At 48.9% G+C, this 27,922-nt stretch overlaps 2 protein-coding genes across 2 annotated transcripts in view; one reads left to right on the forward strand and one right to left on the reverse strand.

The window, feature by feature from the left end:
• Positions 1–17,214, forward strand: part of apmap (adipocyte plasma membrane associated protein) — a 77,413-nt gene extending 60,199 nt beyond the window's left edge. The window contains exon 9 of the mRNA XM_072504579.1: positions 15,373–17,214. Coding sequence (XP_072360680.1) covers positions 15,373–15,582 — 210 coding nt within the window. The 3' untranslated portion in view covers positions 15,583–17,214. The remainder of the gene's footprint in view (positions 1–15,372) is intronic.
• A 7,703-nt stretch (positions 17,215–24,917) lies between these two features.
• LOC140420590 (cystatin-F-like) overlaps positions 24,918–27,922 on the reverse strand; it is a 32,735-nt gene continuing 29,730 nt past the window's right edge. The window contains exon 4 of the mRNA XM_072504590.1: positions 24,918–27,896. Coding sequence (XP_072360691.1) covers positions 27,819–27,896 — 78 coding nt within the window. The 3' untranslated portion in view covers positions 24,918–27,818. The remainder of the gene's footprint in view (positions 27,897–27,922) is intronic.

Consider the following 27,922-nt stretch of genomic DNA (forward strand, 5'->3'; position numbering starts at 1 on the left):
CGCCACTTTCAGGTGCGTCTCTTGAAGCATAACCACATCCGCCTTCAGCCTCTTTAGGTGCGCAAATACCCTTGCCCTCTTAATCGGCCCGTTCAACCCTCTCACGTTCCACGTGATCAACTGGGTTGGGGGGCCCTTTACCCCCCCCTCCATCGTCGACTAGCCATCCCCTTTTTTAAACCAGCTCCTCACCCGGGTCCCACGCACCCGTTTGTCCCCCAGACGGCGCTCTCCCGTCCCGACCATCCCATCCCATATCAGCCCCTTACCCTCAGCAGCAGCAACCCAGTTAATCCCCCCCCCCCCCGCTAGATTCCCTTCTAGCTTGATTGCTCCCCCCATATTGCTTCCGGGAGTCAGCAAACTCTGGCTGACCTCGGCTTCCCCCGTTTACCCTTGGCCTCCCTGCGTGTGGGGCCCCCTTCCTTGCTGCGCCCACTTTTCCCACCACAATTTCCGTAGCGCGGGAGAAAAGCCCGTGCTTCCCTCTCGGCCCCGCCCCTAATGGCGCAGTTCCCTCTCCCCTTCCCCACCGGCGCCCACATTTCTTCGTGTCCCCCCTCTGTGGGTGGGGGAGGAAAAATTCTCCCGTCCAACATTTTTACAGATAAGCCCTCCCCCTCGCCCCCCTTTGCAATTCCTTGCCACCACCTCGCTACTTCTTTCCAAACATCCATTCCTCAAATCTAGTCCAACTTCTCTTCTTGAATAAATGCCCACGCCTCCTCCGCCGTCTCGAAGTAGTGGTGTTTGCCCTGGTGTGTAACCCACAGTCTTGCCGGCTGCAACATTACAAATTTCACTTTTTTTCCTGTGGAGCACCGCCTTGGCCCGATTGAAACTCTCCCTCCTTCTCGCCACCTCCGCACTCCAATCTTGATACACGCGGATCACCGCGTTCTCCCACCTGCTATTCCGTGTCTTCTTAGCCCATCTCAGGACCATCTCTCTGTCTTTGTAGCGGTGGAACCTCACCACTATTGCTCGCGGTATTTCCCCTGCCTTCGATCTTCTCACGAGGACCCGGTATGCTCCCTCCACTTCCAGGGGGCCCGTCGGGGCCTCAGCTGCCATTAAAGTATGGAGCATCGTACTCGCATACGCCCCAACATCCGCTCCCTCTGACCCTTCGGGAAGACCCAAAATCCTTAAATTCTTCCTCCTCGATCTATTTTCCAGGGCTTCCAGTCTCTCCATACACCTCTTATGTAGTGCCTCATGCGTCTCCGTCTTCACCACCAAGCCCTGTATCTCGTCTTCATTCTCGGCTGCCTTTGCCTTCACTCCACGGAGCTCCAGCTCCTGGGTCTTTTGCGTCTCCTTCAATCCCTCAATCGCCTGCAGCATCGGCGCCAGCACCTCCTTCTTGAGCTCCTCCACACATCGCCGGAGGAACTCCTGCTGTTCCGGGCCCCATACCATCTGGGCTCCCTCAGCCGCCATCTTGCTACTCCCTTCTCTTCTCTGCTGCTGCTCCAGAGGATCCTCCGCAATCTGGCCACTACTATCGCTTCTTTCCATCCACACCCGGGGGGACTCCTTCCTTTATCGCCTCACACTGAGTTTGGCCGTGAAAAATCTCCGTTGGGGCTCCCGATAAGAGCCCAAAAGTCCGTTAAAACGGGAGGTGACGAAACGTGCGACTCAGCTGGTCATCGCCGCAACCGGAGGTCCCTCGGTGGCATTGCTGACTGTCACGCCAATAAAATTAGTCGCCGGGCAATCAGAGAGGCGAAGGCCACAATATCGACCTTCCTCCCTCCATCAGCTCCGGCTTTTCCGATACCCCAAATATCACCACCAAAGGGTCCAGCTCAACCTCCTCCCCCCACTATCCTTTCTAGTGCTGTGAACACTCCCGCCCTGAATCTCGCCAACTTTCCGCAGCCCCAGAACATATGTGCGTGATTCGCTGGTCCCCACCCACACTTCTCACTCGTCTGCCATCCACTGAAAGAACCCACTCATTCTTGCCCATGTCGTATGTACCCTGAGTACCACCTTGAACTGTATCAGGCTCATCCTTGCGCACGAGGAGGTCACATTTTCCCTTCTCAGTTTCTCACCCCATACTCCCGTTTATCTCCCCTCCAAGCTCGCCTTCCCATTTCTCCTTAATCTTCACCCGCTCACCTCCGTATTCTCTCAGCCACCTGTTTATGTCTCCAATCTTGCCTTCCCCTTCCACATCCGGAAGCAGCAGTCGCTCCAGCAGGGTGTACCTCAACAATCTGGCAAACTCTTTCCAAACCTTCCCCTTGAAGTCCCTTACCTGAAGGTACCTAAACTCACTTCCTCTTGGCACCTCTACCGTCTCCTTCAATTCATCTATACTGGCAAACCCTTCGTCCAGATACAAATCCCTCACCTTTACCAGCCCTACTTTTTCCATTTCCTATACATGCCATCTATTCTCTCTCTCTCTCTCTCTCTCTCTCTCTCTCTCTCTCTCTCTCTCTCTCTCTCTCTCTCTCTTCTCCCCCCCCCCCCCCCCCCCGCCGCGCGGGCACAAACCCGTGGTTTTCACACCAGGGCGTTAACACCAACATCCCCTCTATCTTAAAATGCCTCTTCAACTGGTTCCAGATCTTCACCGTGGACTGCACCACCTGAGTATTTGCTTGGTGCCATTGGAAATGCTGCCATCACCGTAGCCCTTAAGCTGGACCCCGACAGGATTCCTCCTCCATCCTCACCCATTCACGGGAGTATGGAGTGAGGCGCTACGAAGGGTAATTAACCCGTGGCACCTGCCCTGCCCATACAAGGTCTGAAATAATTGTATCCAATTTCTGAAAGAAGGACTTCGGTATAAAGATCAGGAGTGTCTCGAATATGAACAGGAACCTCAGCAGAATGTTCAACTTCACCACTTGGACCCTCCCTGCCAAAGTCAAGTGGAGCGTGTCCCACCTCTTGAGATCCTCCCTAGCCTCTTCCCAGTTTTGTTAAATTCCATTTGTGGAGCATCGCCTATTCCCTCACTACCTGAATCCCCAGGTATCTAAATCTGTTTCTAGCCACCTTAAATAGCGTCCCCCCTAAATTGGCTTGCCGACCCAACTCACTCACCGGGAACACTTCGCTTTTCCCAACATTTAACTTGTATCCCGAGAACGCCCCAAACTTCCCCAACAGGCCCACGTCCTCTCCATGCTCTCCAACGGGTCCAAAACATACAATAGTAGATCGACAGCATAGAGCGACACCCGATACTCTTTGTCCCCTCGTAGTGCTTTCCACTCTGCTGACCCCTAAGAGCCATTGCCAGAGGCTCTATAGCCAACGCAAACAGCAATGGCGACAGCAGGCACCCCTGCCTTGTTCCCCTGTTCAAAGTTCCGTGAACCCATGTCATTGGTGCGCACACTCGCCCTCGGTGCCACATAGAACAGGCACACCCATGTCACAAACTTCTACCCAAACCCAAACCTTCCCAGAACCTCAAACTGGTACCGCCACTCCACCTGGCCGAATGCCTTCTCCGCATCCATGGACACCAACTCCGTTACCTGAGCTCCCGACGGAGTCGTAATAACATTTAACATCCTCCGTATATTACTAGAAACCTGCCTGCCCTTTATGAAGACTGTTTGGTCCTCTGCTACTATCCCCGGGACACAACCTTCCATCCTTCCCGCCACTAACTTAGCTAGTGCTTTCACATCTGTATTTAACAGTGATTTGGGCCTATACGACCCACATTACAACGGATCCTTCCCTGTTTTCGGTACTAACGTTATTGTTGCCTGTGTCGTCACCTCCGGCACTTCCCCCATCTCCACTGCCTAATTAAATGCCCCCAAAGATGTGGTGCCAGGTTCGTTGCAAACTTCTTATAAAATTCCACCGGGTAGCCCTGGGGCCTTCCCCAACTTCATACCCCTTATACTGTCCAATATCTCCCTCAGCCCCAGGGGCTCCTCTAGCGCCTGCCTCTTTTCCTCCAACTGTGGGAACTGCAGTTTGTCCAAGAATCCTTCCATGTCTGCCTCTTCACTTCCCGGGTCAGCCCCATACAACTCCTTATAATAATCCCTTAACACCTTTTATTTTCCCCGGCTCCGACACCACATCCCCTGCCCCAGTCCATATCCTCAATATTTCCCCGGACATGGTCTGCCTCCACAGCTGATGTGTTAACGTCCGTCTTGCCTTCTCTCCGTATTCGTACTGCACCCCCCTTGCCCTACGCAACTGTCCTACCACTCTCCCCATTGTCAGCTTATCAAATTGCCCCTGTAATTTCTTCCTCATCGCCAATCCCTCTGTGGTAGGCATCTTTGAGTAATCCCTGTCTACCTCCACTATCTTGTTCCTTAACTGTTCACATTCACAAAGTGTGGCCGCCGACACCTCCCCGTTTTGGTTCAATTCTACATGATCTTCAATCACAGCGCACTTCGAAACAAAACCCTCGATCTGCAAACAACACCGAATCGAGCCTCCACCTCAGCCTCTGTTCCATTCCTGATCTAAGCTGAATCTTCAACCAATGAGGCGCATGGTCTGCGATTGCTATCCCCGCGTACTCTGCCCTCTCCACCCCGGCCAAAATCTCCCGGCTCACCACAAAAAAAGTCAATTCTGGAATATACCCTGGACACATGCAAAAAACAAAAGGAATACTTCCTTCCCTCTGGGTTCTTGAAGCGCCACAGGTCCACCATACCCATCTTTTCCATAAACCCACGCAGCTCCTTTGCCATTTGTATCCTACCCATTGACCTGGGGTTGTATTATCTACCCTCGGCTCTAGGACACAATTAAAATCAATCAACTGGTGCGTGGCCAAGTCGTGGGTTGCTGCCAACAATCCCCTCATAAAACCTACATCATCCCAATTCGGTGCATACACATTCACCAACATCACCGGCGTACCTTCTAGTACCCCACTCACAATCACATATCTCCCACCCGGGTCCCTCACTTCCTTCGCGCTCACAAAACCCCATTTTCTTACCCATCAAAACTTTGAGTCAAACCCCGAGTGGAAAACCTGACCCACCCACTCCTTCCATAGCTTAACTTGGTCCTTCACGTGGAGCTGCGTCTCCTCCAGAAAGACTGCCTCCGCTTTCAAACTCCTAAATTGAGCAAAAACCAGAGATCTTTTGACCGGTCCATTGAGCCCTCTCACATTCCACGTTATCAGCCTTCCGGGGGCTTACACCTCCATTCCCCTCTACCATCCGCCATCCTCCCCTTTTGGCTCAACCCCCCACTAATTTCACCGTATACCTGGCCCATCCAAGATGGCCCCTTTCTCCGCCCCGACCATGATTCTTCTCCAATGTAGAGGGTGCCATCTCCGCTACTCCACTACTGGGCCGATATCTGGGGTTTGAATATCTGTGTGTGTCTCTCTCCAGCTGGCACTGAAACTTCAGAGGCCAGGGGATGTCGCACTGGGACACTTCCACTGAAGAGAGCACTGATTCAAGCCTGCCGTTTATTCCTAACCGACAGCCTGAGACTTATATCACACAGATCTCCAGACCCCTACCAATACCCAGGTGACTCTCTCTCTTGCCGGTGGTGCAACACTCACCCGGTTCCTACTCCACTAGAGTAGCTTTCCCAAGAGAGAGAATAGGACACTGCTGTTTATTCCCTAACCAGCAGCCTGTCCTGAGTGAATCGCTCAAGATGACCCTCGATTCCTGAACCCGGAATTAAGGTGAGGAGTATTTTAACAATGACTTGGTCAGAGATCGCTGGTGAAAGATTGAAGAATTTAAACGACTCCAATTATCATCAAATCAAGGTTTATTGCAAAACCCAGGTCAAAATCATCAACAGAAGAAACACAATAAAATCTTATGCTCTAATACAACTAAGTCTATTCAAAAGTAATACAGCGGACACAACGAAAATTCTTATGATTACACAGTTTTTAGCAATATCACAAGGCACAAAACAAGTTCCCTTCCCCAAAGCCTCAACCACTATTAAAGTCAAGGGAGTTTCGTAAGCTGCTGCAGGGTACTTACGGTCACAGGCTGCAGAGGTCAAGTCAGGGGTGCAGAGGTCGAGCCAAGAACGAAGAGAGCCCCAATTGAAAACACAGCCCCTTTTATATTGCTTTACCTGGCTTTGTTCTGTGATCGGCCAGCCCCTTTTGCATTGAAAAAGGTAAGTTTTAAAGTTCCCGCTGGTCCCGCCCCCTTTGAGCCGGTCAGAGCTGTATGTTTCCGGGTATTCCTTGCAGGTCCGCTTCTTCCAGCTAGGCAGACCTGCGCGATTTGAATTTGGCGCTGGCTCCGCCCCCTTCTTTCAGTGAGTTTCTGCCGGCAGCTTCTGTCAAGCTTGGAGTACCTCCCCCAGGTCCGCCTCCAACTTGGTTTTTCTGCCGGCAGCTTCTGTCAAGCTTGGAGTACCTCCCCCAGGTCCGCCTCCAACTTGGTTTTTTTCAGACCTGCGCGATTTGAATTTGGCGCTGGCTCCGCCCCCCTCCTCCCAGTGAGTTTCTGCCGGTAGCTCCTGTCAAGATTGGAGTACCTCCCCCAGGTCCGCCTCCAACTTGGTTTTTCTCTACCGCTGATTTTCTAGGGGCTTTTCCAGCGCAATATGCTGGACTCAGACAGTCTGATTTCTAGTTTAACGAGGTTAGGCTCTTCTGTGGAGAATTTCAGTGTCTTCCAGCTGCTCCGGAGATGGCTGCTATTCTCACCTCGCTATGTTGATGGGGTGTTAATTGGATTCTGCTCTGGTGGAGGCCAGGTCATTTACATTTGCATGGGGCTATGACCATCCCATTGTCCTGCTTGCATGCAAGCCTCCTGTGTATTCCCGTGCCCCTTTGTCTGTGTCTTGATGTTATCTTGTTGTCTGGCTCCTTCTTCCTTGTAGCTCCTAGGGGGGGTGTTTGTAAATATTTATGTACTTATGTCCCTACTCAGCTCAGCGGGCCAAGCCTGCTGGGAAAACTGGTTCTGTTATCTTGGCTGAAAAGTCAGTTTACAGTCTCTGAGTTTTTCCAAAAGGGCCGAATTGCCCGAAACCTTACAGATGCCCCTTCGATACGTCCCTACATGCTTGGACCGTATCGACACAGGTGAAGGGCAATTATTTCCTTTTGTGTGGACCGTAGGCCCCCCCTCAACAACATGCGAAACTACAAGTCCCAAGACAGTTCCCTTAATCTAGGCTACCCCTGATTTCAATAAAAGGGAAAGACAAGACCATACTTAATTCAAGCAGACAGTACCATATACACATTTCACCGGAACCCCAAACGTAAGGGTCCCTGTACATATATCACACTCAAGTACACATTTCACCGGAACCCCAAACGTAAGGGTCCCTGTACATATATCACAGTCAAGTAACTGGGACCTGCGAATCCATACAACTATTTACAATTGCATCTGTTTTATTTCACCAAGGATCCTCCTTTCTTGGCTGCACTTCGCTTCTTCCCGTTGAGGGCTCTTCATTTACTGTCCATCGTCGATACCTGCAGCTGAGAGGTTTAGTCCAACTGAGGCGACAGCACAATGTACCCCCTGTACAACATTTCCTTTGTGGGGCAAACACTAAACCATTCTCAGGACCCCCCCTGGTGGTGATCGGACAGTTGTGAGGGTCGATCGGTTGGGCTGTGGGCAGGGGTCGCTTTACCTGAACCAGCAGTTCGGTAGCTTCTACAGTCATCCCTTCCCTGGGCGTTACACATCCCTCCCCACTGCGGTCAATTTATCCCGTTCCCTGGGTTCTGCCACCACCTTACAAAAGTGATTAATGCCCCTTGTGGACATGCCTTGGTAGATCCCCATGAACACAAATAAATGCCCTGGTCAGAAGCCCACCCCTTATCCCCGCAAACGGTGATCCTACCTGGTGACCCCGTGATGGTCCGGTAGGTGTTGTCCAGTCCGTTCCCAGTCCGAGGACCGATCCCTCATGTCCAGCCTCAGCTTCCTGGGCCACCACCGTCTCCCCAAAGGAAGGTCCCCCTCACAGGTTGAACACACCCGCCTGCCCTCAGTCACCCTAACCCGGTCAGTCGAAGGACTCTTCTGTCTCGCCTCTGCGGAGTTCTCCCGGTCCCACCATCGCCAGGATCAGCAAACTCCACATCGTCGGGTGCCCCATCTGTAAGACAAACAAAACACATCCTTGCCTCCACAGCCCTACCTACCTTAAGGTGCATGGGTGCTATCCGGTGGCGGCAGCAGCTCCTGCTTTGAAGTTGCCGCAGCCTGTCTGTGATTCTGTGTTTACAGCCCGGCTCCCCAGGGTCCTAGTGCCTGCCGCAATCCGGTGGCAGCAGCAGCTCCTGCTTTGAAGTTGCCGCAGCCTGTCTGTGATTCTGTGTTTACAGCCCGGCTCCCCAGGGTCCTAGTGCCTGGTGCTTCATCATTTTACCCTTGCACCAGGCGCTTCTGTGATCCCACGATCCTAAATACTTCACACACAACTACACACTAATTAGAACTAACAGGGGGGGAATGCTATATACAATGCCACCCGTCTCCGGGTGGCCAAATTAAAACGGTGCCCCGCTAAACTGGGGCAGTTCACCTGTTTGGTCCAACGGCTCGGGCCAGACCGTCCCCTCCCGGGGGTTCGGGCTGCCCCTTGCCTCTCCTTTCCCAACAGGGTTCGGTGATCCCTCATCGCTCCCTTCTACTCGGGCCCCCTTACTGCGGGACCGGGTGACAGGGAGGTGTGATGGGGACCATCTTACCGGGGGCTTGGAGACCCGATTGCTCCCTCGTCCCCCGACTGGTTCCCAAGCCCAAGGTGATACCTCCACTTCCTCCGCCTCCTTAGCCTCTATACTAAGGCAGGCTACCTGACCCACAGGTAAGGGCTTGGGAATCGTTACTGTCCCTGGGCTGGGTGCTTGCAGCACTGTCGGTCTCTTTGGGACTGCCCCTTCGGGACAGCACCTTGTCATCGGTTGTGTGACCGTGGAGTCAGGGACCTCCCCCACCGTCGTTAATTCTACGGGGGGTTTCTCCACTACCACCCCCCGTCTTCCCCCCACCTTGCTCTTTTTTGTCCTTATGGGGTGGAACAATTTAAATTGACTGATGTGGCGTTCGCATGGGTCCCACCTTAAGGGATTTAAACTGCAAATAGCCCCTGAGGCAGCCTCCAGAATGGGACCCTGCACCTGGACCGGACCAGGGTCTGGGGCTAGGACTACCCCTGCGCTCCCTTTTTCCTGAGGCTGCTCCCTGGGTAGTCATACGGGTTCTTGTGGTGTGGGTGCGGGCAGGCCCTGGCCCGTTGCCATTGCCACCTGTCCTGAGCCTTGCAAAAGGGCTAAAATTTTACTTATCTCGATGGTTCCCGGGGCAGCTGCTCCTACCGCCGGGGTCTGACTCTCTACTGCGGGAGCCCTCTCCTGCTTGCTAGGGTTTTTACATTCCCTCTTGAAATGCCCGGCCTTCCCACACCCGTAGCATACCAGTTTCTCGTCGGAGGTCCGGGTGCCCTCATGCTTCCACTCTCTCTTAGGGGCTGCTGGCGCGATTTCATGCATCCTACCCTTAAGGGGCTTGTCCTCACCCCTCTCCCCATTACGATATGCAAGGGTGAGTTTCCTAAGGACCTCTGCCTCATTAAGGTCCGGACTCTGCGGGTCGAACCAGTGTTCGGCCTTTGCCCTAACGTGAGGGAGACAGTTAGCTACGAGGGTCTTCAGCCAGTGGGCTGTTCTCTCATCTAAATTCTGCCTATCCGCGGGAGCCCCACACGCCTCCACATAGACAGTCCACAGCCTGTCTGCGAACATAGTGGGAGATTCCCCTGGTTGCTGCTTGGTTTCCCCCACCCTCATGAAAGGGCTCCCCAGATTCAAGCCCATTGCCTCCAGAACAGCAGTCTGTGCTGCCGCCCAGGTGTCAGGTCTTCCCCCATTCCCAGAGGTCACTGTCCTGCATAGCTGGGCATCTAGGGTTATCAGGAGCATCTTTATTTGCTCCCCTTCGTCGCAGTCATTGATGTTGGCAGCCTGTTCCACCTCCATAAAATGCAGCGACGGATCCCCCTTTGGAGTTAGTCTGGGAACGTGGGCCACCATCCCCCTGAGCGCGGATGCCCCATGAGGAACGATAATGTCGACCTCAACCGGTCCCCTGTTTGCCATCCCCGCCGGGGGACCATACCTTCTTTGCCTGACAGGGCACATCTGCCCTACCTGGGGTTCCTGCTCCTCCTCCCCACTGTCCAGCTCTCCTGCCTCGTTGGGTAGCCCCCCTGTCCCCGGGCTAACTACCCATATAGGAGACGCCGCTATCTGGGGATACACCACTGACCCCCCTTGGACCTGCCCCTGACCGGGCGGTCCAAACCCTACCTGCTGACCCGGCCCCATCACCGGCATCCCAGGCAGCGGTCTGTCCCCATCCCATGGGGACCCACATACGAAACCAGGCGGACACGCCGCCAGCTGGGGGTACCCTGCCGACCCCCCTTGGACTTGCCCCTGAACGTGCAGTCCGATCCCCCTCTGCCGGCCCGGACACAATCCCGGTGCCTCAGGAGGCGGTCTATTCCCCTTGGCCTTTGGGGAATCATCCGCTGCGAGGAGCACCTTGCCCCTAGGGAACCCCCCTGGACCTACCAGGTGTATCTGTCCCCTGAACCTGGACAAGGCCTCCTCCAACTCCGTTATTCGTGCCTGGCACGGCCCATGGGCACAGTCCCCTACTTCCTCGCGAGCCACTCGGTATGCTGCCTGGATGACCCGGAACTTCCCCTCCAGCTTCCTACACTGCTCTGTACTCCGAGCATAGAGTTCCTGGAGCCTCCGTTCCTTTTCTTTACCCTCCACTATCTGGCAGTGGAGATAGTCCTTCTCACACCGGTTAGACTCGCTTTCCTGTTTCATTTCTGCCATTTCTTCCCGCAGTCGTTCCGCTACACTCGCGCTGTCCTGTTTAATTTCTGCCATTTCTTCCCGCAGTCGTTCCGCTGCGCTAGCGCTGTCCCCTGCGCTGGCCCTCACTTCTCTCAACTCCTGCTCTAACTCTTCGACCCTATCCTCTGTCTTGACTACCTGCTCGGACAGGCAAACCAGCCAAACTGCCTTCTCCAAGTGCCTTTTGTGCGCCTTGCTTTCTGTCCATGCAGCCGCTGCCATTACCGGTTGCTCCGCATTGATCAATTCTGAGACCCAAGGTTTGGTGAGGTTGACCTTTTGCCACAAATATGAGGATATTCTCTCCTCCATTTTGCTTCGTTCCCTCACCCCCTCTGCCAAGTCACATACTCCAAACCACCGGGGTCCTGCCGCGGTCGCCATTGTAGAGGGTGCCATCTCCGCTACTCCACTACTGGGCCGATATCTGGGGTTTGAATATCTGTGTGTGTCTCTCTCCAGCTGGCACTGAAACTTCAGAGGCCAGGGGATGTCGCACTGGGACACTTCCACTGAAGAGAGCACTGATTCAAGCCTGCCGTTTATTCCTAACCGACAGCCTGAGACTTATATCACACAGATCTCCAGACCCCTACCAATACCCAGGTGACTCTCTCTCTTGCCGGTGGTGCAACACTCACCCGGTTCCTACTCCACTAGAGTAGCTTTCCCAAGAGAGAGAATAGGACACTGCTGTTTATTCCCTAACCAGCAGCCTGTCCTGAGTGAATCGCTCAAGATGACCCTCGATTCCTGAACCCGGAATTAAGGTGAGGAGTATTTTAACAATGACTTGGTCAGAGATCGCTGGTGAAAGATTGAAGAATTTAAACGACTCCAATTATCATCAAATCAAGGTTTATTGCAAAACCCAGGTCAAAATCATCAACAGAAGAAACACAATAAAATCTTATGCTCTAATACAACTAAGTCTATTCAAAAGTAATACAGCGGACACAACGAAAATTCTTATGATTACACAGTTTTTAGCAATATCACAAGGCACAAAACAAGTTCCCTTCCCCAAAGCCTCAACCACTATTAAAGTCAAGGGAGTTTCGTAAGCTGCTGCAGGGTACTTACGGTCACAGGCTGCAGAGGTCAAGTCAGGGGTGCAGAGGTCGAGCCAAGAACGAAGAGAGCCCCAATTGAAAACACAGCCCCTTTTATATTGCTTTACCTGGCTTTGTTCTGTGATCGGCCAGCCCCTTTTGCATTGAAAAAGGTAAGTTTTAAAGTTCCCGCTGGTCCCGCCCCCTTTGAGCCGGTCAGAGCTGTATGTTTCCGGGTATTCCTTGCAGGTCCGCTTCTTCCAGCTAGGCAGACCTGCGCGATTTGAATTTGGCGCTGGCTCCGCCCCCTTCTTTCAGTGAGTTTCTGCCGGCAGCTTCTGTCAAGCTTGGAGTACCTCCCCCAGGTCCGCCTCCAACTTGGTTTTTCTGCCGGCAGCTTCTGTCAAGCTTGGAGTACCTCCCCCAGGTCCGCCTCCAACTTGGTTTTTTTCAGACCTGCGCGATTTGAATTTGGCGCTGGCTCCGCCCCCCTCCTCCCAGTGAGTTTCTGCCGGTAGCTCCTGTCAAGATTGGAGTACCTCCCCCAGGTCCGCCTCCAACTTGGTTTTTCTCTACCGCTGATTTTCTAGGGGCTTTTCCAGCGCAATATGCTGGACTCAGACAGTCTGATTTCTAGTTTAACGAGGTTAGGCTCTTCTGTGGAGAATTTCAGTGTCTTCCAGCTGCTCCGGAGATGGCTGCTATTCTCACCTCGCTATGTTGATGGGGTGTTAATTGGATTCTGCTCTGGTGGAGGCCAGGTCATTTACATTTGCATGGGGCTATGACCATCCCATTGTCCTGCTTGCATGCAAGCCTCCTGTGTATTCCCGTGCCCCTTTGTCTGTGTCTTGATGTTATCTTGTTGTCTGGCTCCTTCTTCCTTGTAGCTCCTAGGGGGGGTGTTTGTAAATATTTATGTACTTATGTCCCTACTCAGCTCAGCGGGCCAAGCCTGCTGGGAAAACTGGTTCTGTTATCTTGGCTGAAAAGTCAGTTTACAGTCTCTGAGTTTTTCCAAAAGGGCCGAATTGCCCGAAACCTTACACCAACCTCGCCTCATTGCGTCACCCTCCCTCACCCGGCCCTTCTCCCCTTACGGCCACCTCTCTCTGCATTCTCTCCCACCTCACTTCCGTTCACCAGCATTACCTGCCAGCGTGGCAGCTCCTGCCCAAAGGCTTCTTCCTGATCCCCCACCCCTCACACCTGTTCTGTGAAGAAGGCTCCTGCTGACCTCGCCCCATAAATCACTGACACCACCCCCTTCTCCATTCCCCATGTCGTCAGCATCTCCTCCAACAGTGTGGAGGCCGGCACCACCGGAAAGCTCTATCTCCTTCTTAGCAAAATCCCAGGCCTGCATATACCTAAACAGTTCCCGCTGCCCCAACCCATATTTCGCCTCCAACTCCTTCGGTCCCGCAAACCGGCCTCCCAGAAACAAATCCTTTAATGCCCTGACTCCCTTCTCCCATCTCCGAAAGCTCCCATCCCACTTCCCTGGCTCAGATCTGTGATTCCTCCGAATCGGCATTTCCCTTGACCCCACCCCAATCTAAAGTGCTGCCGCAACGGCCTCCAGATTTTCAATGTCGCCACTACTACTGGACTACCTGAGTATTTCCCTGGGGCTATCGGGAGCGGCGTTGTTGTCATCGCCCTTAGCCCTGACCCCCTGCACAGACTCTCCTCCATTCTGACCCACTGGGAGTCCCCCCTCTCTAACACGTTCCTCACCTTCTCTGCATTCGCCGCCTAGTAATATAATAAATTCGGGAGACCCAACCCCCTCAACTGCCGTCCTCTGTGCAACAACACCTTCCTAATCCTAGCCATCTCTCTCTCTCTCTCCTCCTCTTCCTCTTCTTCCTCTTCCTCTTCCTCTTCCTCTTCCTCCCGCACCACCACCACCAATATAAACAAGGTAATCATCTGTTCAACCTCCTTGAAAAATGCCTTTGGCAGAAACATCGGCAGACACTGAAACAAACAAAAATCATGGCAACACGTTCAGTTTAATTGCCTGCTCCCGACCTGCCAGCGACAGAGAGAGTCCATGTCACCTTGTCAGATCTGCTTTCACCATCTCCACCAAACTTGTGATGTTATACCCACGGAGCCCCCCCCCCCCCCCCCACTCCAATCCCGTGCCGCCTGCACCCCCAGATACCTAAAGTGAGTCCTCGTCCTACGGAATCGTAGCCCCCTCCACCCCTAGCCAAGACACCACAAATTATTCATTTTTTGCTAATTAAGTTTATATCCCGAAAAGACCCAAATACTCGAAGCAACTCCAATATGCCCCCAATCGACCCACTCGGTTCTGATACATACAACAGCAAGTCGTCCGCATACAAAGATACCCAATGCTCTACCCCATCTCTTTCCTCCCCCCCCCCCCCCCCCCCCTCATACAATCCTTTCCACACCTCCAAACTCCTCAACGCAATGGCCAACGGCTTAATCGCAAACGCGATCAACAGGGGGGGACATAAGACATCCCTGCCTTGTCCCACGGTGCTGAGCAAAATATACCGAATTCATGTTATTCGTGCGCTCGGCTCCCGATACAGCAGCTTTATCCAATCTACAAATCGTGGCCCAATTCCAAACCGCTCCAGAACTGCCATCAAATACCCCTACTTTACACGCTCTGCCTCCAGTGCCACCACCCGATCACTTGTGGTCCGACATCACCCTCTGTACTCTCGGATCTGCGACCCCTGTGCCTCCAATCTTTTCTCCATCCTCTCCATCGTGCCCTTCAGGGTTGCCACTGCCCCTTCCATGGCCTTTGAGCGATCCTCCTGCATCTCCTTCCTCTGCTGGCGGAACTCTTCCTTGACGAAGGCCCATCAATTGTTCCATCTGGGGCTTTGCTACCTGCACTAGCCCTTCCCCCTCCGCCATCCTTCCACTGGCTACTGCACCACAGGTCTCTTCAAACTCCTTGGCCAGGTCTTTCACCTTCTGCTGGGTTTGGTAACCAGCAGACATACCACTCCTGGGGGGAACTTACCCTCCGACCTTATGCTACACTTTTCTGTCAAAGTTGCAACCAATTTCGGATAAAAAGAGCTCTTTTCTATGCCTTCAAGCAGGAGCTGCCCCGTGTACGACCACTCGCATCATGGCCGCCACCGGAAGTCGGGTGGTTATGTACTTAATCCTGAGGCTTATAGTGGAGCCTGATCTGTTGGTATTCAATAAGGATGTATTTGTAGAAACGTTTGAATTATATTGAAACCAGTTCCATAGATATTTATTTTTGTTCTGCCCCATGTTAATTAATCTAAATTATAGTCTCACCTACTACACAATTTTATTTGCATGAAATCTATTTCTGAGGAGAGGCCATTCATTATCTTCTGTTTTATCTCTCTTGTATAATGCCTAACAGTGATTATAACATTTCATCCTATGGTCTTTGTTCTTTTTTAGCTGTTCAGTCAGGAGATGACCATGAAGTTCGTGCCCAAGTATGGTCTTGTACTGGAGCTGAATGAGGATGGATCCATCAGAAGGAGCTTCCATGATCCCCATGGAGTAGTGGTGCCTTCAGTTAGTGAGGCAGATGAACATGATGGGTACCTGTACCTTGGTTCCTACGACTCCCCTTTCCTCTGCCGGCTAAATCTCAACAAGGTTTAACATCCTGGTGTGGATTGAAGAGCTTCCTGCTGAAGGTCATTCTACAAAAGCTAATTTAGAATATTCCACCAGCTGATATTTAAAACAAAATGCATTTGGAAAGGTTGCCATGCTTTGAAGATCATAAACAATAATGATCAAGATTTAATTTTTCTTGTGTTTGTCCTTTGAAGAACAACAGGCTTCCTTGATGGATTGTTAAATCTGACAATGAGGAAGGATTTATTATTCTGTTATCAACCAGTTCATCGCTCTAAAGTTAGGTTAATAAAAATTGATAGAAGTAATACATTGCACTAAGCTTATAATTGTACCTACATTTAAAAGTGTAGCAATCATAAAACCCAATTTGGTGAACTTACACAGTGCGACGTAACAAACATTATGGAATTTGGAATTTACTGGTAATTTAAGCGCTGAATTGCACTGTTTGTGGTTTTAGTAATTCTTATGCTTAATAATGTGACAGGTTGAAGGCTCATTTAAATTGAACATTTGATTTAATTCAGTTAAGGAAGATACACGTGAGTCACACTTCACATTTTAATTTTGGAAAGACACCAGGAACTGGACTGTGGGAAAAGTTAGAATTAACAATTCCAGATGGTGGCTACGGTGTTTGTGGGCAGATATTGATAGATAACAATCCTATCTGTTCACCGTCCAGTTCTTTTCTCCACCCTACAGTGTAGTTTCAGTGATTAGAGATTTGGAAATAAACTTTCCATAATTTTCCTATTTTTCCATTGCCACATGATTGTAAACGTGTGGAACAGACTATCAATGATAGATTATTCTTAGCCAGTTGGTGTCTTTAAACAGTTTTGAGATACAATCATACTAAATAGTTTTTCCAGGGAGGTTTCATGTTTCATAAAATGGGGATCAGCGGGTGATGGGTGAGACCAAATTTACATTATACGATGCCAATTTGATGGACTAAATGGGTTTTCTCACCAAAATTTGCCTCTATGTACTGCTGTTCTGATTGCAGCATTCAGGCTACCTCAGATTGATAAAGAAGTACAGGTTAACAGATGCTGTCATTTCAGGCTCCTATAAGTTTGATGTTCTAACTTTTCAAGTGGTGGCAATTATCGCTGGTGAAGACCAGTGATTGGTCCGAACTGGTGGTCGCTTTCCATTCGGCTTGTGGCTTGTCTTCTAGTTGCTTATTGTTTTGAAAAAGTTTTTAAAAAATCTTAACTGTTGCAAACCTCTTGCCCCTCGACGGTACTGCTGGTTGGGTGTGCAAAAGAATGAATGAAAAGTGAACTTGCTAATAAAACTTTTCAATTGTATGACTGGGTATAAGCAAGTCACAGTAAGGTGTGTTGCTGCATTATAAATCTGATCTGAATGTGTTTTATTTGTCTACCAGAATATCTACTGAAGATGGATGGACTTGTAACTTTTAGCTGTCAATGTATAAATTACAGCCTGTGCTGTTCAGAAAATATCACTAACTGCATTCCCCAAATTATTTAAATTGAATCCTCCAGCCTGCCTCTATAGGACTGTTGGAGGGGCATTGCAGGATTATATTTCTAGTCGTTAAGATATTCCAGACATCTAGATTTATAAGACTGCAGCATGATTGTTTTACATTACTCATTAAAAAGAATGACCATGCAGGAATGAGGAACTTTTTTCTTTCTTCAGAGTTCTGATTTTTTTGTTTAATGATGCAGCACCAGTTGCTGTTTGTGGAAATGCTAGGATGTGGAAACTAGTAATGTAATTACAGACCCACAATTCTGGGTACCTAGGGATATCATTTCAGCAGAGCATCAGAACCCATTTTTGTTAGGTCTCTGTTCCTTTTGGCGTCACTCAAAATCTGACTATAAGAAGTGGTTGAGACATTTCTAAACCCTCCCACCTCCGGGCATGACATCAATGTTTCCTACTGGGATACTGGGCTTCCTCACCAACCCCTGCATTCCTGTATGAAGCAAGTGTTTGCCTTAGCTCAGTAAGTTCTGAGTTAGAAGATTGTGGGCTCAAGTCCCATTTTAGACAATTGAGTGCATAATCTAGGCTGACTCTCCAACACCATTACTGACTGAAGGATTGCAGTCCAAAAAAGCTGGAAATACTTGCTACATATGGGACGATAAAAACAGAGTTAATGTTTCAAGCTGGTGACCATTCGTCTGACGTTTCAGGTGTAAGTGGGCAGAGACTGAAAAGGGGAGAATAAGTAGTTGAGATAGGGAGAAATGGGTTCTCTGGGGCTGGAATAGGTGAAAAGAATGAGTTTGCCTGCGGAGTCCTGTTTGAGTATCTTGGGAATGAGGAAGAACGGAATATTCTTCCTTGGAAGCTGTGTAGGGAAGATCCCCAGAGGAGATTAGTTCAGTGATAATCTAGGAAATGATGGATTCATATTTGATGGTAGAGCTGTGATTCATTGGAAAGGGGGTGGTGACCTTAGAGATGTCCTCTGCAACATCGGGGCTGGTTAACCAAACAATACTACCCTTGCCAGCAGGTTTATTGTTAATGTTGGACCTGTGAGAATGGAGTGCTGTAAATTTGGAGGGAGATGTATCAGAATGAGAGGTAGCAGAAAAATTAAGACAGCAAATATCTCAGTGAAAAGATGTAGAAAAGAAATGAGGCTAGACAGAGGTGGAAGGCAAATTTGGAAGACGAGAAAGACTTGCCAAAGAAGAACTCACTTGCAGAGATTGTCATTCATTGAGATGCCGGCATAAGCGGATGAAGAAGAGGTCTTTGCTGAAGACTTGGTTTAGGGCTAGAAAGGGGAAAGTCAGAGGATGGTCATGAAATCATGGTGAGGGGTGAGATTGGAAGAAGGTATGGGGTTTTAGGAAAGTGAAGAAGGAAGATCCTTGGTATCCATAACTTAGTGAGGCTTGCGATCCTTGATGCCTGAGGCGAAATGTTTTTTGTTAAAGTGTCAATTTAAAAACATAATTTATCGGATGTGGGCATCACTGGCTAGGCCAGCATTTTTTGCCCATTCCTAATTGACCTTGGGATGGTTGAGGTGAAGGATGAATGGGAGCTGTATACCAGGGCAGCTTTGAGATAATGATTAGCTGCTTCTGAAGAGGAGGCAGAGAAGGATGAATGTTGAAGCAGGGGTCATGGTGCTGAAAGGTTAGCACCATTTCCCCCTTCGCCGAGGCTGCCAAACCTGAGAATTTACAGCATTTTCTGTTTTATTCCAACAACTATATCCTTTGCTAAGTGAAGGGCTGCCGCAGCATCGGAGTTGTCTTTTAGATGAAGATGGTAACCCCTTCAGGTGGACACAAAGCATCTGGAACTACCAGAGGAAGTGCAGTGGTGTTCTCCCTGGCATCCTGGCTAATATTTATATTGCGATCAACATCACAAAAAGATTATCTGCTCATTATCCCAGCCTTTGACCTGAGGATGTCCGACAGCACTTTACAAATTAAGTACATTTGAACTGTAGTTACCATTCTGGGAAATGCTAGTGTCAATTTTTGCACAATTGGTCAAAAAGCAATGAAATGATGTGTTTCTAGTCCCACATCATCGCGATTGACCCTTAATTGCCCTCACTTAGTTACTGTGCCAACTTTTTGGGGCAGTTAGGGCTGAGCAGCGTTGCCAGTGATTCCCACATCCAATAATGAATAAAGTGGCAGCTTACAAATGGGAAGTTAGAATGTTAGTAACATTGGCACAAGAATGATGTGGGGGGGGGTTCTGCTCTGTGTTAGGGATCGCATGTAGGTCAGACCATGTCAGGGCTACCCTGAAGGATGTGAATCAGCCAGAAGGGATTTTTTGACTGTAATTATTGTTAATGAAACTAGCATTTTATTCCAGATTTATTAATTAATTGAATTTAAATTACCACAGCTACTGGAGGGGGATTTGAACAATTAAGCAGGCTCCTGAATTATAACAGTAAAGTTAGCTGTATACAACCATCCCACTGTGTTACCTCCCTTTGAAGCTGAAGAGTTAGGAAGCCTGTTGCAGGAAGAATACCAAAGGGCCCTATTTGTGGGTGATATTAATTCTGTGGAGCCTTTCCTTAAAGCATGAGATGTAATCCAGTATTAGGGTCCCCCAACCCTCCAGGGTTGGCCTCGAGTCTCCAGGAATTGAAGATCAATCTCCAGGGCACTGCTGCTTGTAATCCTGGAGATAATTTATTGGGTCATTGAAAACATTTAAAAACATTTCTTTACCCACAGAATTATTGAAAACGGGTGGGGGGGAATACAATTTGGCGAACAGTCATGCATTAACCAATAGGGTAATGAGCCTTTTTGCTTTCCAATTGCTGCAGGAAAGCAGTATGATTGATGTGTTGGTTGACTGGCTAGAGCATGGGGGCAGAATTTGTGAAGAAATCTCCAGGAATACATTTAATCATAGTTGGCAACCCTACCTGGGATTGTGTTTTTTTTGGCATAAGTCTCAATAGGGTTCCATAAAGTTCTGATGCAACCTCCTTTGAGGTATTGTATATAGTTTACTGCCCTGCACCTACATCTTGGAACACGTTCTGATTAGAGAAAAGCAAGAAGAATGATCCTTGGTTCAATATATTCAGTATTAACATAGACTTTATGGCTTAAGGCTTGAATTCATTGACAAAGTGTAGACTTTGAGGAGATCTGATTCTCAAGTATTTGAAATTATGAAAGGCACTGGGAACTTGCAAGTAAATAGATTGCTAAAACATTTTTACATTGGCATTTTAGCAAAGTGGGTATTCATTACCCATCCCTAGTTGCTCTGAGAAGGTGGTGATGCAACTAAATGAGTAGTTAAAAGTCAATAACATTGATGTGGAATTGCAGTCACACATTGAGCACAAGTTAAGAATTCTGGGATGAAAAACAGAAAAATGCTGGAAAACTCAGCAGGTCAGGCAGCATTTGTGCAGACTCGAGTCACATGGAATCAAAATGTTAACTCTGCTTCTCTCTCTACAAATGTTGTCTTTATTTCAGATTTCCAGCACCTGCAGTATTTTGGTTTTATTGTAAGGATTCTGGGTTTCCTTGCTGAAGGACATTAATGATAATCCTTAATCGGAAGAATTTGGCTATTATTTCACAAAGTAACAGGCGGGGCCTCACCGATTCATCATTGAAGGCTCATATAAATTCCATATCATCCCAGTTCGGCGTGTACACTTTTACCAGGACTACCGGTGCCCCGTCTAGGATACTGCTGACCATGACGTGCCGCCCCCCCCCCCCCCCCCCCCCTCCTGGTCCGTAACTGTCTTTGTCGCCGTAAACATTGTCCTTTTACTTATCAATATGGTTACCCTCGTCCCGTTGCAGGAATGGTAAGTCTATCCCACCCAGCTCTTCCTTACCCGCAGTCGGTCTTTCTCCCTAAGGTGCATCTCTTGGAGGAAGACTATGTCGGCTTTCGAACTTCTCAGATGGGAGAAGATTCTGGATCTTTTCACTGGTTAAGTTCCTAACGTTTCAGGAGACTCGCCTGGTGAGGGGTTTCTGCCCCCCCCTCTCCTGTGGGAATAGCCACGCTTACCTTATGGATGCGTCCCTGCACTTCAGGATTTCCCTTTGATAGGGGGCTATCCATAATGGTCACAGTCACCGTTCTCACCATGAGGCTGGGCTCCTGCGCTCCGGGGTTTCCCTTTGTCAAGGGCACCCAACACGGCCACCAACCACGGGTACGCCATGTGGGTGAGCCCCTGCACGCCTGGGTTTCCCTTTGTTTAGGGACCCTCCAAAGTGGCTAACGGTGCCATCTTGTTCCATCAATCTGAACCTGACCTACTGAAGCCAGTCTAAAACCCTTCCCTTCCTTATCATGATGCTACCCCCATGTTTCCCAATTTGCTCCTCTACCCCCTTTTCTGCCCTTCCTTGCTGCCCCATGCAACCCCCCGCCCCCCCCCCCCCCCCCCCCCCCCAATATCCTTGTTATGCACCCCCCTGCCAGGCGCTCCCTCCCTGCTGGGAGATGCACCGCGGACCCCCCTCACTTTCATACCTCCCTACTGCTAGCATTTCCCGCTAATGTGGTGGCCCCCCTCCCGGGGCTGATCTTTTCCCCCTCCTATGCCCGATCAGTTACCGCCCTCTCTGTCTCCTCTTCACCCTTTCCTGACCTCGCCCCTTCCTTCCTCTGAGCTGGTCCTGCTTAAAGTGAGACAGTACCATCCCGTGCAAAAATTGGTCCGTGGTGTTTATTTTTCTTTTCTTTCCCTGCAGTTTTGCAGTTGTGGGAAAAATCTTGGAAAGGTTTATAAGAGATAGGATGTATAATCATCTGGAAAGGAATAATTTGATTAGAGGTAGTCAACACGATTTTGTGGAGGGTAGGTCGTGCCTCACAAACCTTATATAGAGTTCTTTGAGAAGATGACCAAACAAGTGGATGAGGGTAAAGCAGTTGATGTGGTTTATATGGATTTCAAGTAAAGCGTTTGATAAGGTTCCGCATGGTAGGCTACTGCAGAAAATACGGAGGCATGGGATTCAGGGTGATTTAGCAGTTTGGATCAGACATTGGCTAGGATCTGTTTTGGGGCCACTGCTGTTTGTCATTTTTATAAATGACCTGGAGGAGGGCGTAGAAGGATGGGTGAGTAAATTTGCAGATGACACTAAAGTCGGTGGAGTTGTGGACAGTGCGGAAGGATGTTACACGTTACAGAGGGACATAGATAAGCTGCAGCGCTGGGCTGAGAGGTGGCAAATGGAGTTTAATGCAGAAAAGTGTGAGATGATTCATTTTGGAAAGAATAACAGGAAGACAGAGTACTGGGCTAATGGTAAGAGTCTTGGCAGTGTGGATGAGCAGAGAGATCCTGTTGTCCATGTACATAGATCCCTGAAAGTTGCCACCCAGGTTGAGAGGGTTGTTAAGAAGGCGTACGGTGTGTTATCTTTTATTGGTACAGGGATTGAGTTTAGGAGCCATGAGGTCATGTTGCAGCTATACAACACTCTGGTGCGGCCGCATTTGGAGTATTGCGTGCAATTCTGGTCGCCGCATTATAGGAAGGATGTGGAAGCATTGGAAAGGGTGCAGAGGAGATTTACCAGAATGGTGCCTGGTATGGAGGGAAGATCTTATGAGGAAAGGCTGAGGGACTTGAGGCTGTTTTGGTTAGAGAGAAGAAGGTTAAGAGGTGACTTAATTGAGGCATACAAGATGATCAGAGGATTGGATAGGGTGGACAGTGAGAGCCTTTTTCCTCGGATGGTGATGTCTAGCACGAGGGGACATACCTTTAAATTGAGGGGAGATGGATATAAGACAGATGTCAGGTAGGTTCTTTACTCAAGAGTAGTAAGGGCGTGGAATGCCCTGCCTGCAACAGTCGTGGACTCGCCAACACTAAGGACATTCAAATGGACATTGGATAGACGTATGGACAATAAGGGAATAGTGTAGATGGGCTTTAGAGTGGTTTCACAGGTCGGCGCAACATCGAGGGCCGAAGGGCCTGTACTGCGCTGTAATGTTCTATGTTTCATCACTGCGCCGGGTGGTGAAGTAGTGTTCTTTATTCAGGAATGTCGCCCAGAGCCTCGCTGGGAATAACATCCCAAATTTTACACCATTCTTGTACAGAGCCGACTGCGTGGATAAACCCGGCCCTGCGCTTTGCTAGGTATGCCCAAATATCTTGGTACACCCGTATTCTGTGTCCTTCCCAACTGCTTGCTTTTGTCTGCAGAACCCAACGCAGGATCCTCTCCCAATCCTGGTTCCTGTGTAACTTGGGTCACCACCAACTTTTTTAGCTCTGCTTCCAGAGCGTCAATGCGTCGCTCTAGTCGGTCAATGCCTTTTCAAGTTCCTGGATTGTTTTTCCCTGCACCTCCAACTTCTTCCTCATGCTGTCTGCAAGGCGAATAGTGCCTCCTCCACCGCCACCTGGATCGCTTCCTTCATCACGGTCAATTCCTTGGTTAGGAATGTCTTCCATTCTTCTCCAGGTTGGGGGGGAGGGGGAGATGCCTGTGGTCCAGGTCAGCGATCTCCCTCTTTGGGGGTGGCTAGGGACCACTCGCCTCGTGGGTCCGCCGACTCGCTCGCTGCTCCTGCCATTTTCCACTGCTTCTGGCTTCTCTGCAGCCTCTTGAGCTACTGCTTGCTCGCGTATTGCTCTTCTCTACCTTTTCTGAAAAGTCCGACTTTTCGGGATAAATTCAGCCAAAAGTGTCTATTTTACTGTAGTCTAGAGGAAAGCCACCTTAAGTGCGACTGCTTAATCAAATTCCCATTTCCGGAAGTCGACAAATGTACAACTAAGATAAGCAGCAGTATTGACCTGTGAAGAACCCCACTGTATACCTACCAGCAGACTGTAAAACAGCCATTCACCATTACTGTTTTATGTCACTCAGCCAACATTAAATCCATACTGGCACAGCTCTTTTTATTCCATGGGCTTCAACTTCATCAAATGCCTTTGGAAGTGCATATAGACCACAACCACATTTACCCTCCCTGCTACTGATCAAAAAATCAATAAAGTTAGTTAAACACAATTTGCTTTTAACAATGAAATTAGAGATAGAGTGGACGTTCAGTGACTTTTTCCTCGGGTGGATGTAGCTGTTACAAGGGGGCATAACTATAAGGTTCATGGTGGAAGATACAGGAAGGATGTCAGAGGTAGGTTCTTTACTCCGAGAGGTTGGGGTGTGGAACACACACCCAGCTATGGTAGTGGAGTTGGACACTTTAGGAACTTTCAAGCGGTTATTGGATAGGCATATGGAGTGCACTAGAATGATTGGGAGTAGGTTGATTTGATCTTGGTTTCAGACTAGTTCGGCGCAACATCGTGGGCCAAAGGGCCTGTACTGTGCTGTGCAGTTCTATGATTGCTAATTTTGTCCTGGATTATAATTTCTAAAAATGTTCTTGTTCATTGAGATTAAACTGACTGGTATGTAATTGCTGGGCACCTGAAATTCTCTAATCCACCGGCACCAACCCTGTATCCACCCTTACTTCCCTCAGTACCCTTAAATGCACCCCATCTGATCCAATTGATATGATCCCATCATTTCAATTTTAACTGTAGCCAAGTTTTCCAGTACCTCCATTTGATCAATTTTTAGCCCATCCAATGCCTCAACTACCTTGTCTTTCACCATGACTTTGGCAGCATAATCTTCTTTTGTAAAGTACGCATTTCTAACTTGAGCCATGCCCTCTGCCTCCTTGTGTTGGATTCAATGCAAATTGCTCATGGTCGGAAGAGGCCCCCCCTCTTTCCTTTAAGAGCCTTTACCCATGTAACCCACTGGACTAAAAAGAGTGATTAGTGCTTGCAGGGAATGTCTCTTCAAATGACACCGCAGTCAATCAGCCTTTAATTAAATTTATTCAATTATAGTAGTAAACATGTAATCAACTCATTGGATATTCTTGCACTTGTTCAGAAGAAACAACATTTCAGTTCTTGGAAGAAAATGAGAAAAGCTCTTGAAAGCCCCTAAGCTGGCAGTTTTACAGGAGAAAAATGCTCAACTTGAAAAGCCAGTTCCAACTTTCACCATAAAGTAAGAGTTTGAATTTACAGAGTGTGTTCCACATGCTCAGTGTGTCCCAAAGTGCTTTCCAGCTATTGAAGTGGAGTTACTGTTACAATGTATGAAACCCAATTTGGGCACAGCAAGGTTCTACAAACGGCAACATTGTGAACAGATTATCTGTTTTTGTGATGTTGAATGAGGGATAAATACTTGCAGGATGTCCGGAAGAGCTCTGCTCCTCTTCCAAATGGTATGACAAGATTTTTTCAATCCACCCAAATGGACTGACACGCCTCAGTTTAATTTTTCACCCGAACTCTGGTCCCTCTGGCTCTGGCAATGCAACCCGCAACCAGAGGCAAGAGTGAGTGCTACCACTGAGCCATGACTGACACTTTATGGATAACCTCATGAACCTTTATACCTTTAGCCAGCTTTGAAAACGATGTACAAGTAAAAGCATACCCGGCTTAGCTCTGTCAGCTGGCAAGCTGGTTCATGATGCAGAGCGAGGCCAACAATGAGGGTTCAATTCCCGTACTGGCTAAGGTTATTCATGAAGGCCCTGCCTTCTCAACCTTGCCCCTCAACTGAGGTGTGGTGATCCTTAGGTTAAAACACTTCCAGTCAGCACTCCCTCGCAAAGGGGAAAGCAGCCTATGGTCATCTGGGACTATGGTGACTTTACTTGCCCAAAAATATTGAGCACACACTGGGCCAGCCAAGTTCGAGTATGGGGAAGGCAACTCTATGCCCTGGGTGTTACTGTCCCTTTAAAGATTTTGTTTGAATTGTGCATCTCTAACATTTTCTGGTGTAGAAATTTCTCTTGGTAGTAGCACAAAGCGTGCTACGTTGATGTTCCTGCTGGATCATATAAATAGCTACATTTGCGTGCCTTACTTGATAGAGTTTTTCTAAGAGGTCACAAAGCTGATTGATGCAGGTAGGGCAGTGGATGTTGTTTATATGGACTTCAGTAAGTCCTTTGACAAGGTCCCTCATGGCAGACTGGTACAAAAGGTGAAGTCACACGGGATCAGGGATGAGCTGGCAAGATGGATACAGAAGTGGCTAGGTCATAGAAGGCAGAGAGTAGCAATGGAAGGGTGCTTTTCTAATTGGAGGGCTGTGACTAGCTGGGACCTTTGCTGTTCGTAGTAGAGATAAATGATCTGGAGGAAAATGTAAATGGTCTGATCAGTAAGTTTGCAGACGACACAAAGGTTGGTGGAATTGCGGATAGCAATGAGGACTGTCAGAGCATACAGCAGGATTTAGATCGTTTGGAGACTTGGGCGGAGAGATGGCAGATGGAGTTTAATCCGGACAAATGTGGGGTAATGCACTTTGGAAGGTCTAATGCAGGTAGGGAATATACAGTGAATGGTAGAACCCTCAAGCGTATTGAAAGTCAGAGAGATCTAGGCGTACAGGTCCACAGGTCACTGAAAGGGTCAACATAGGTGGAGAAGGTAGTCAAGGCATACGGCATGCTTGCCTTCATTGGCCGGGGCATTGCATATAAGAATTGGCAAGTCATGTTGCAGCTGTATAGAACCTTAGTTAGGCCACACTTGGAGTGTAGTGTTCAATTCTGGTTGCCACACTACCAGAAGGATGTGGAGGCTTTAGAGAGATTTACCAGGATGTTGCCTGGTATGGAGGGCATTAGCCATGAGGAGCGGTTGAATAAACTCGGTTTGTTCTCATTGGAACGACGGAGGTTGAGGGGCGATCTGATAGAGGTCTACGAAATTATGAGGGGCATAGACAGAGTGGATAGTCAGAGGCTTTTTCCCAGGGTAGAGGGGTCAATTACTAGGGGGCATAGGTTTAAGATGCGAGGGGCAAGGTTTAGAGGAGATGTACGAGGCAAGTTTTTTTTACACAGAGGGTAGTGGGTGCCTGGAACTCGCTGCCGGAGGAGGTGGTGGAAGCGGGGATGATAGTGACATTTAAGGGGCATCTTGACAAATGCATGAATAGGATGGGAATAGAGGGATACGGACCCAGGAAGTGTAGACGATTTTAGTTTAGACGGGCAGCATGGTCGGCGCGGGCTTGGAGGGCCGAAGGGCCTGTTCCAGTGCTGTACTTTTCTTTGTTCTTTTGTTGGCCGTTACTTGCGGTTTGATGGGGGACACCTCTGTCTCAGAGACAGATGACTATGAGAACAATTCCCACTTCAGGGATTTGCAAACATAATCCAGGTTGACGCTCCCAGTGCAGTACTGAATGCTGCACTGTTGGAGGTGCTGACTAATGGATGCAATGTGAAACTGTGGCCTTGTCTGTCTCTTAGCTTGATGTAGAACTTTGTCTATCATTATTTTGAAGAAAAACAAACAGATTATTCAATTATTTTCATACTGCTGTCTCTGAGACTTGCAAAAATTGATATTACAACAGTGGCCACATTGAAAGAAAGTATTTTGTTTCATGTATAGCCCATTGGGATATTCTGAGTTTGTAAAATACATGCAATTAAATATTTATTTAGCACTGCGATTTAAAATAAGGTCTTGAAAGCAAGGAACTCTATTTGAAAAACTGAGCTCACTGCTTGCAATACCAGCAGACATATTCTCCAGAGTCCATGTTAGGAGGAGTTCTTCATGAATTGTGGAGGAAACCAGACCTCTTCCAACACGTCAGACAGAAAGTGTGAAATAGGAGCAAAACTCTGCCACTCTATGGAAATCTTTCAAGCAGTAGGGAAGGGAAGAGGCTTCACTGGCAATTCAGATCAATCATTTTCCAACTCTGTTTCCAAGAAGCAACCCAGACTTTAAAATGACAAGTAAATCTCTAAAAAAAGAAGAAAAAAAGATTAG

The sequence above is a fragment of the Scyliorhinus torazame genome, chromosome 1 (assembly GCF_047496885.1).
Source record: "Scyliorhinus torazame isolate Kashiwa2021f chromosome 1, sScyTor2.1, whole genome shotgun sequence".
Classification (NCBI taxonomy): domain Eukaryota; kingdom Metazoa; phylum Chordata; class Chondrichthyes; order Carcharhiniformes; family Scyliorhinidae; genus Scyliorhinus; species Scyliorhinus torazame.